We start from the raw sequence: 10498 nt of genomic DNA, 5'->3' as shown, positions 1-10498 counted from the left end.
TGCCGCAGCTCCGGGCTGCGCCTGCCCGGCGCGGCTCCCCAGGCCCTCGGGCCCGGGGCGACGCACCTGCCGGCGCCCTGCGTGGGGCTGCGACCCCCGCGCCCGCCCCGGCCCGCCCGCGCCCCACCGCCCCGCCGCGGGGTAGCGGCCTCTCTCGCGCACACCGCTTCTTTAACGCCCTGGGAGCGGGACTGCCCTTCAGCGTATTTTGCAAGAATAGGGAATGTCAAGTGCTTAAAAAGTAAGGCAAAAGTAAGAAAACAGGTTTATATCCTGCCTTACTAACAGCCACTGGAGTCCTTCCCATGAATTTCTGGTTGTTTCCTCCCGTCTCTGCGGCCGCAGCAGAGGGCAGGGGGCTTCCCTGCCCCGGCAGGGGCTTCACAGAATCACAGAATCGTTGAGGTTGGAAGAGACCTCTGGAGATCATCTAGTCCAACCTCCCTGCTCAAGCAGGGTCACCTAGAGTGTATTTCCCAGGAAATATACTTTTCTCGCAGGCTTCGCCTGCGAGAGGGCCGCATGGCAGGCAGCAGCTGACGCAAGAGGAGCGACCGGCTCTTCTTAAAACAATCCGAAAAAGGTACGTTATTATTTACGGGTATGCCAACCTACAGGTCACCATTTGACAGCTCTAGTAATGTGGCTTCAGTAAACATTTTCTAAAACGACAAGGTTTTTCTGCGTGCAATAAGAATGCTGACGCAACTTCTCGTTACTTTTCCCAGTCCGTCCACTTTGGCCCCAAACCCTAGCAGCGCACAAACACGCCGCTGCGTTCCTGGGAGCTCTGCCGCCGCTCTCTAGAAAGTACCTTCCAGTCTGACTGGAAAAGGCCGCTAAGGCGGGTCAAGGCTGCCAACTGGCAGACAAAACGAGGCGCTTCAGGTTCCCTCGAGGCACAGAAGACCTCTCCGAGCCGCGTCCCGCTTCCTCCGGCGCCGCAGCCGGCCACTCGCTCGCTGCCGGCTGGGCTGCGCGGGCGGAGGCGGCGCGGACAGAGCTGCCCGCCGCGCCGGGCTCCGCGCTCCGCGCTCCGGCGGCGAGAGGCGGCTGCGGGCGCCGGCTCCGCGCCAGGAGGGGCCCGGCCCGGCCAACCGCCCCCCCCCGCCCGCCCCGGCGCTGCGGGGGCCCCGGCGGGGCGGACGCCGCGGCTGCGCCTGGCGGCACCGCTCCGCTCCGCTCCGCACCGCTGCGGCCGGTCTCCGCGGCGGGCGGCGCGGCGCGGCCCTCCCCGGGGCCGGCTCCGGAGGGCGGGGGGCCGCCCAAGCCTCTCCCCCTGCCCGGGCACACACGGCCGGCCGCCGAGCAGCAGGCGGCAGCCGGAGGAGCGGCTCCGCGCCCTGCCCTGCCCCGCCGCCGCCGCCGCCGCCGCCGGGAGATGCCGCCCGCCGCCGTCCCGCCGCCGCCGCTGCTGCCGCTGCTGCTGCTGCTGCCGCCGCTGGCGCTGGCGGCGCGGCCCGCGGCCCCCCCGCCCAGGTACCGCCGCCCGCGCAGCGCCGAGGGTCGGGGGAGGCACGGCGGGGGGGGCCCGGCGGGCTTCGCCCCGCACCCGGCCTCAGGGCGTTGCAGCCTGCGGCTGCTGTCGTTCTTACTTGCTGCTGACTTTTTAATAATCACTCTTTAATGTACAGAGCGCTTTTGTCATCTCGCACCGCTGCGCCTTCTTCCCGTGTCTTGAAAAGGGGGAAGGGTAATATAGCCTGCGTGCGCGCAGAGTTAAGGTCCGAATAGTTGCTTCCTCTCTACACCCAAGTTTGCTGCATTAAATTGAACATTTTATGTCAGTAATGAAATTAGGTCAGTAATGAAACATTTGTTTACAACTGTTAGCTGTATTTTTAAGTATTTTATCAGGCAGCCAGTGCCTCTTTGCTGTCATACAAAGACTAAATGAAATATATTTAAAACCTAAGCACTATTTTTTCTGCTCTTCTCAGGCCTACGTTTGCGTGTGGAGGAGTTGTATCTGGAGAGTCAGGGTTCATTGGGAGTGAAGGATTTCCTGGAGTCTACCCTCCAAACAGCAAATGTACTTGGAAAATCACAGTAAGGATTTTTAATATCACAAATCAGTGCTAAAGACAATGAAGAGCTACTTGTGGTTACTGCCAGTGTTTTATACGGGATAACGCATGCGTGCGATAATAAATTCAGTAACTCACAGCAGCTCAACTATATGGAGCTTTTGGGGGTTACTGTAATATGATGATAGTGGCTGAAATGTGCAAACTGTAGAGCTGACCCTGTGTACTGTCAGAAGCAAACGTTTCATTGACTTACACCTCTAATTTTTTAAAAATCAAACCTCTTGAAAGCAAGCATTTACCCTTCCAGTCACTACAGAAATCAACAGTTAATTTGACCAAAAGCATTAACTAAAGGTTTGAGGTGTGGGTAAATGTAAAACACATCAGGAATAGCAAAATTTGTTGGGCAATAGGTCATAGGAAAAGTTTCAAACAAAAACAGAACTTCAAGAAATGGTTTGACGGTGTTATGGTGCTCATAACACTGTTCTGCTGGCCAGTACCTCCGGAGTATGTCACGCAGCAAGGTGACGAAGCAATAGAAAAGCGCTGTTACTTCTGCAAACGACCGTACAAAAGTCGATATTGTGATGCCGAGATGAGGCTGTAGAGCAGAGACTTGCAGTCGTCAACAGCAGGAGTGAGTGAGCAAACGCTCCCTTAAACAACTGGGACTAAACACATCTCCAGTGCTGGATGGTTGTCGTCCACAGACTCAGAGAAAGATTTTAATTAATGATTTTACTTTTTCTGCACAAATTAAGCCTTCCAAAGCAGCCCTCCAAATTCTCTTCCAAAATGGCACAAGAGCCGTTGGTAAGAGCTTCTGCGACTTTCGGGCCCAGAATATGGGCTTTACAGAAAGACAAAAAAAAAAAAAAGAAGTGTAAGAAAGTAAAAAATCGGAAATGAAAAAGGGAAATAATCATTTTGGTGGTAACAGCATAGTTTTTACCATTACAACATTTGGATTAAAAGTGGAAGCACGCGCTGAAGAATCCTGCCGGCCTGCCCTTCGTCTTGTATTTGCAGGGGAGGAGGAAGAAGACAACTGACTGCATTTAAGCAGCCATAGTGTGTATTTTCACTGCAAAGTTAATGCTACCGTTGGCAATGAGATCGGCGCGTCGAGGCCAGCCTCGCGCAGTTGTGAGAAGCCTTCCCGCAGAGCCGTGGCAGAGCCGCCTGCTCCACTGACCAGGGGGCAACTCACGGGCCTTTGGCATTTCATGGTCATCCTCACGCCTGCTTTCCTGCTGTATTGCTCTTTACTCCTGGCCTTCAGGCTGATGGACACCTGCTCCTTCTAGCTCGCCCAAAGGCAGGGAAGGGCCGCACGCCTCTGCAGCGGTCCGGGGCTTCTCGTGCCTCCACCTCATCCGATCCCTATTCTGCACTGTCAGTCACTAAGCCAAGTTGATGTTTTTTTCCCTGGGAATTGTGGAGAACTCCTTTGTCTTTTCGATGTGTAGGAAGGATTTAGGGAAAGCTGTGGAGGACTCTCAGAACCTGCAGGACTCAACCTGCGCCCTCTGTAGAAAGAGAACGATTCGAAGCGTACACTCAAGTGCGCTAGCCTGAATTTAGACAACAAAATCCTCTGATCACATACTGAAACGTGGATCAGTATCGCTTGCAGTAGCATCCAAGTAGGAAACTGAGTTACATGCCATGAAGAAATATGCTTTATGTTAGGCATCCTCATTTAGCATCTGATCTAAGAAGACGGCAAACGTTTTTGGCCTGTCAGTTTTGGCCAAGGTCTGTGAGCACCTTGCTGAATGCGTTCGGCCTAGCGCAGGATCTGACAGGTCTGCAAGACTGGAAGAGACATTAATTCACTCTCTTTTTGGGCCGTTAGAAGCACAGAGCCGTTGTTTTCTGAATGAGAAATCTCATCGTCTACAGGAGAAACTCACACTGAGGCAGAATGACAGCTAAATAGAATGACAGCTTTAGAATAAAAATGGCTTTAGAAAACATGGGTAATACAGATAAAGCAATGCAGCATTCAAGTATCGGCTGAAATCTTCCCAATTGATTTGCTCAAGCTAGAAGAGTCTCTCTAACTCAATTATGGTTCTGTTATTTCAAGAGACTGGGACTCTTTCAGCTGGCTAAAGAAAACAGCTTCTCTATTCTCAGAGCTCCAAGAAGTGTTCAGCACATGCTTGTGGTTATATTACAACCTTGGCAGACTACCAGCAGCTTTTAGTTGGCTTTGCTAAGAAGTCATTTGTACAGCTATTTCCTTTCCTGTAGTAATGTATATAGCTTTATCTCAAATATATCATATACATTTACTTTTAATACTCTATAATCCTTCTTGGTCACCACCTCACATAAATGTGTCAAATAGTCCAAGAAGCTGGATCACTGTACTGTGTTTTTCTGGCAAACTGTGTAGGTCGCATGAAAGTCTAACATACTTTATGTGCAAAAATAATACTGAAGACTGTCAGAGTTATGTAAGGTTATATTTTTTTGTAGGTTCAAGAGCTGCATTCCAGCAGGTTTGCTGACAATAAGCAGGGTTTTAAAAATTGTCAGTGGAGTTGGGAATCTGCCCTGGGGGAGTGAAATATTTTAAATCATTTTCTCAAAATTTTAAGCATTCATTTCCCCTTGTAGTTGTGAAACTGCCCTTCCAGGAAAGAACAGATCTTTACCCACAGCTGCATGGACAAAAAAAGGAATAGCTGAACATGAGCTAGTGCCCTCACCAGGGAGAGCAAGCTGGTACGCATTTAAAAAATGGCTCCTTTTTGGCTGGAGAGGACAGAGCTAGGGGACAACGGACTAGGCAGGAACTGTGTTTCTTCCCGGGGTATAACTCCAAATGCCTTTCACATTTATTCTCAGTAGAGAGAATGAATGTGTTCAGCTTGCAGGTAGCTGATATATTTGTCAAGCCTACCTAGGACCATTACGAGAAAACATACAATCAGCGTTTTGGTATTAAACATTTACAATATAGGTTTAAAAATTAGCCAAAATATTTTTTCAAAAACATGGTCTTTGAGGGGTTTTCCCCATCAGAACACTATTTTTCAAACAAGCGCTAAAACAAATCATTTGGACAAGTGGGACAGTCTAGGTAGGAATCCTCCCCAGAAACGGAAAGCGGTGCTCTCAGGAATAGGCTTCGTTTTGAGTCACAATAACAATGTAAGACAGCTTCACTACTTCAAACGTAACTGAACTGTGGTTAATACTACATAAAACATCTGCTGTGAATGATAACAGCAAGATATATTGGGACCTTATTTTGTGATGGGTTGCGTATATAAAATAAGCGTGCCCTTTCTAAGAAGTTAATAATCTGAATGGATGTTTTTCGGGAATTATGCTCTAGAACAACTCTCCAAAAATATGGGGGGACTTTTTTTTCCTTTAGCTGCCAATGGGAGTAATGCAAGTTCACAAAAAGAAATTACATCCTTCACATGCGCTTAGTGTCGTAGTATCTGAGCCTAAAGAAGTGCATACGGGCAAAAGAAGAAAGAACATGGCAGCAAAGTCACTCACGGAGTGAGTCACTCTCGGAGTGGCCAAGAGGGGCAGAAGCTAAGAAGGCTCCGTCATTGCAAGATACCAGCTGCAGGGATAAAACAGAAAAATAAGGCACACCCTGCAGGGGAGGCATCACATAGTCTTCCTTTGGCTCCCTCCTCTTTTTATTTCCTAAGAACTGAGCTACAATTTCTTCCAATTCCTCCTCTGAGGTATCACATCTTCGTACTGCATCAGGCTCGGACGCAGCCCAAAGTAAACAAACCTGAGTCATACAGGCCTTTGCTTTCTCCCCTGGGTTTCTCATGGAACAATGTTTTACATGTCCTAAGATAAACACTGGCAGCTTTTAACACATGAGTTTTTCCAGATTAAAAAAAAAAAAAGGAATGGTCATGATGGAAATTAAAGAAAGCATTGTTTTCCAAAGATGCGTGTGTGCAGGGTGGGATCCTTGGGAGCAGCTGCAAACCGGAGCGGTTGCTGACGGCGCGTGCTGCCTTCGCTGTCGGCGCTCGCCTGGAACCCAGCTGGACCACAGGCTTTTAATTGCTTGAGCATGGCAGAAGACTTTCGTTATGTTAGTGAGTAGTGACAGATATTATTTTACTAGGTAATGACCCTTTTTTTAGAAAATAATGGCAGTATATAGTGCCTGTGACTAACTGTGGCCCAGTTTACGCATCTCTGCGTATGACTTATTCCCCCCAACTTCACCTCCATATGGGCAAGGATTATTATTTTGATAACTAAGGTCTGGAACAGGCTCTTGGTTGAACGTTCGTGACCACATAGTAAAATTTTTCTAAACATTTCTGCACAAAATGTCATGAAGAAAAACTTAGGGCATCTATAGGGAACAGTTTTGACCAAGATCAAACAGTGAATTAGTAGAAGCTAGAGATTAAAAAAGGTATTAAAAGATAATTATGTAATGTAATGTAATACAGTATAAGATAGTGCTGGAGAGAGGAGAAGGAAGGACACAGAAATGAAAAACTTGAGACTCAAACGAGCGGTCGTCTGGCAATTTGGAGTCGGCTGCTTTGCTGTCCCTCCCCTCTGGACCCTCTTGAGCGCGGGTCAGCCTCGCGCCCGGGCTCCCGGTGCCCCGCGTGTGGCAGCCCGAGGGCAGGACTGAGCATCGCGGGGCCGGGGCCGGGGCCGGGGCCGGGGCCGGGGCGGGCAGAGCCGCGCTGCCTCGAAGGGCGCTGGAAGTAGGGTGTCACCGAGCAGGCATCGGCATTCGTGAGGGATAACAACTTGGCTGAACCCGAGTCGTTTTCCCAAGGACAGCAAAAAGCCTGTTTCTCACCCCAGAACCAGCCACCTCTCACATTGCAACTTCCCGCTCCAAACTCTGGGAGGGACTAGGTGTCTTCAAAGAAGCAGTTGAGGCTGAGAAAGTAGGGGAAATCTCATAAGCACTGACAAAACTGTTTATTTTTTAATCTGACGTGGTAGAACGGTTTTTACTCAACTTTCAGCAACAGTAGGTGGAAAAAGGGGAACTTTTTCAGATGGGTAAATTGTGGAAAAGTTGTAGGACGCTGAAAACAGTTGTTTGTAATGGAAAATGTTGGATAGTCTAAACTTTAGGCATAACTGCTCTGCCTGTATTAAATCATTAAAATATGATGATCTTTAAAGGTCGCCTCATTTGGATCCTGTTGTATTAGACGTTGTAAAAAACATAAAAATAACAAGTGTTCGTGACCCAAAAGAGCTAATGTTATTTTAGATACAGCTGTTTGCTACTTCTGAAAAAAAAACCCGCTTTTATTTAATTGCCTAAACGCAGCTTTATCTGACTGACTTTACAGCCATCATTTTTGAATTTCAATCTGTCGGGTCACGTAGAGTTTGTCGTATAATCATAAATAACATTCAGGTCTTCTGATATGAATCCCAAATTCCTCTTAGCTCTTTTTCTGTTAAAATAGCCATGTCTTAATGCCTCCTAGCGATTCCGATCAGAAGACAACTGACTCCAACAACAGGAGACTGAGGTATAAGAGTAGCGATTCAAGGAATCGCATTGCTATCACAGAGCATGTTACAGCACGTGGACGCGGACGTGTCCGGGGTGGCCTTCGGCTGACTAAATAAGCCAGTGGGTTAATTTCCTACACCAGCTCCTGGGCTTGCTCACTTCAGTAGCATGAGCGCTAAACCTCACTTCTAGCTTTAAAATGTTCTAAAACAGTCGGTGTGCTTTGGGATTCCTGGGTGAGGAGAGAGGAGTTTTGCGGGTTCGATGTCGTAGCAGTAACAAGGCACATCGGCTCAGGAGAGCTGAGGGCGTTTCTGGAGAGAAATCTGACCAAGGATTAAGGGGAATACTCTGGAAGTACGGTCTGCCCGGCCAGATGAAGTGCAGTGTGGATCGCCACCCGAGCGCGTCCGCGGGCCCCGGGCGGCTTGAGCAGCCCACGCCCACGTCCGTGCTGCCGCAGGATCAGTGCCGGCCCCGGACATGAAAGCGGCGGCACGAAAGAGTAGCTTTAGCACATCGCCAGGCTGTTTCTCTTCACAAGGCAGAGGAGCTGGCGCTGCCAGGACTAGCCTCTTCTGCAGGTGAAGCGATCTCCTCGGGCCGCAGGGTGCCATATACGTGACGCAGCATTTTTAGCAATCGCGTCACAAAATTCAAATGCTGTTTGACAGTTACGTATGGGAACTGTTCAGGTCTAGTTCTTCTCAAACTGGTGTTTTATAGTGAATCACTGTTAAAGAAGGAAAAAAAAAATCATGTAGTCTTAAATAACGTGGCCTAAATATGAAGTTACTGCGGATATAGTAAGTACGCATTATATGTTTAAAGCAGAAAATAGCTGTGTCTCAGTAAAATAGAACAGCTGCAATTATTTTAATTGGTAACCGCTCTACCAGTCTGTGAATTGAACACAGATAATTACAGTCTGCCTGTCTAGCGTCCCTCTACGCTTTAAGATACCGTTTCCCCTCTTCTCATCCTGTTGCACAGTATTGAAACGTTCTGTTAAAATAGTTTTCAGTTCTCAGTGTGCAGCTTATGCTCTTAACAGCTTGCAAGTCTATAATGTTGTCCCAGGAAATAGGCTCCTTCTTGTGAACTCCTGTATTCTCCTAAGTGACACCATTCTCAAGCGTCTCGCCTCCCTCACAGCGTCCACAGAAGCAAAGATGCGAGAAGATTTGCTTTGTCTTATGTTTCCTGAGATGCTTCAGAAAACAAAACTCTCTTCTGTACTGAGGACGCCCACTCGTGCTTCTTTCAAACTCTCTATTTATAGTCGTACGTATTCTTTCAAGTGTTACTGTTTCACTGCGCCTTTCAAGCTAAACGCACCCTCTCCGACAGCTAAACATTCAGGTTGTACAGCATTAGCCATAAAGTTTCTAATTTTATAAATAAATGTGTGGCGTGTGTCAGAAAATTAAAAAAAATCCTTCAAGTTGTGATACTGTATGACACTGGGCAGCAAGGTAAGAGGGGCAATTTCATTTGGTCTAACATCAGAATTGCTTGTTTAAAAAAATCATACTAATTTCATTCTGCTAACCTCAGTCCGTGACGGGGAGGCGTATGGCCGACCTGAGTACTTGCAGCAGGATACGCGTTTGAGAACTGAACCGGGGGACGAGCCCCTAGCAACCAGCCGCGTCAGTCTGCGCAAAGGTACCGCGGATCTGGAAGATCCGGTATCTACTGGCACCAGAGAGGGCTGGAGCTTATTTTTAGGACTGGCCTAATATGATTTAAAAGCCACTCTGTCTGGAGTACAGTTGCAAAAAGACCTTAACTGGCAGGAGGTGAAGGACAGGAAAATACACGTGCAAATAGCTGGATCAGATAGATGCGTGGCGTCAGTCACGCCTCAAGACACATCTCTCTCTCTCTCTGTCTCCCTCTGCAGGTCCCAGAAGGCAAAGTGGTGGTTCTTTCTTTTAGATACTTGGATCTGGAAAGTGACAACTTGTGCCGATACGATTTTGTGGATGTGTACAACGGCCACGCCAACGGACAACGCATCGGCCGGTTCTGCGGCACTGTGAAACCGGGCGCCCTTGTATCCACCAGCAATAAAATGCTGGTGCAGATGACTTCAGACGCTAATACTGCCGGAAGTGGATTCATCGCTAAGTTTTCTGCAGCGGAACCGCATGAAAGAGGTAACTGACAACTACGTATGTGCTGAAGATACATGTAACCGTGCTGAAGGTACATATAACCGTACAGCTCTATGGAGAGCTACCTGAATGCTCAAGAATTTGTGAAGCAGAGATATTAGGGATTGTGCTTTTCAACATATTCATTATCTGGTTTAACAAATAGCAGAGTAAAAGCATTTGCCAATAATATGCGGTTAATCAAAGTCGTAAAGAGCGGGGCTAGTTGTTTTAAGAGCTGCAGAAGGACTGCAACTAGTAGCAGTATGGTAATAGCTAATCAGATGAAATTCAGTGTAGATGGATGTTGCAAATAGGGAGAAAAACACCCTAACTTCAACAGGCTCTGAATTTACTATTACCACTTAGAAATAAGATCCAGGGGTTAAAATAGTTAGGAAAACAGTAGTTGATGGCAACATCAATCCACTGCTCAATAGGTGTCCAAAAAGCAAACAGATGCTTACTTTTTTTTTTTTAAAGGGAATAAACATCAAATGAAGAGATTATTATGCCACTGCAAATCCATAATGGATCTGCATCTTGAATGTGGTGTGCCATTCTGGTACTCCCATCTCAAAACAGGAAATAATAAAACCAGCAGAAGCAATCAGAGACAACAAATGCAATCAGAGGTAAAGAACATCATGTACATGAAGACCAGCTGGACCTCTTCATGCTGGAAAAGAAAAGCTTAGGGGGGATGTAGGAGAGGGCTCCAAAATCACGAGAACGTGAATAGGCAGTAGACAGTCACTGTCTCTTCTAATATAAAAAACAGAGGAGGATGAGGCTGCAAAGGA

At 47.8% G+C, this 10498-nt stretch overlaps 1 protein-coding gene across 1 annotated transcript in view; it reads left to right on the top strand.

Annotated features, from left to right (window-relative positions):
* Positions 1-1316: 1316 nt before the first annotated feature.
* The window catches only part of PCOLCE2 (procollagen C-endopeptidase enhancer 2), a 28120-nt gene continuing 18938 nt past the window's right edge, over positions 1317-10498 (top strand). The window contains exons 1-3 of the mRNA XM_068954454.1: positions 1317-1479; positions 1941-2049; positions 9443-9698. Of these exons, the coding sequence (XP_068810555.1) occupies positions 1382-1479; positions 1941-2049; positions 9443-9698 (463 nt within the window). The 5' untranslated portion in view covers positions 1317-1381. The remainder of the gene's footprint in view (positions 1480-1940; positions 2050-9442; positions 9699-10498) is intronic.

The sequence above is a fragment of the Struthio camelus genome, chromosome 9 (genome assembly GCF_040807025.1).
Source record: "Struthio camelus isolate bStrCam1 chromosome 9, bStrCam1.hap1, whole genome shotgun sequence".
Taxonomy (NCBI): domain Eukaryota; kingdom Metazoa; phylum Chordata; class Aves; order Struthioniformes; family Struthionidae; genus Struthio; species Struthio camelus.
The sequence above is the reverse complement of the archived record's forward strand: the minus strand, read 5'-3'. Positions and strand labels throughout refer to the sequence as shown.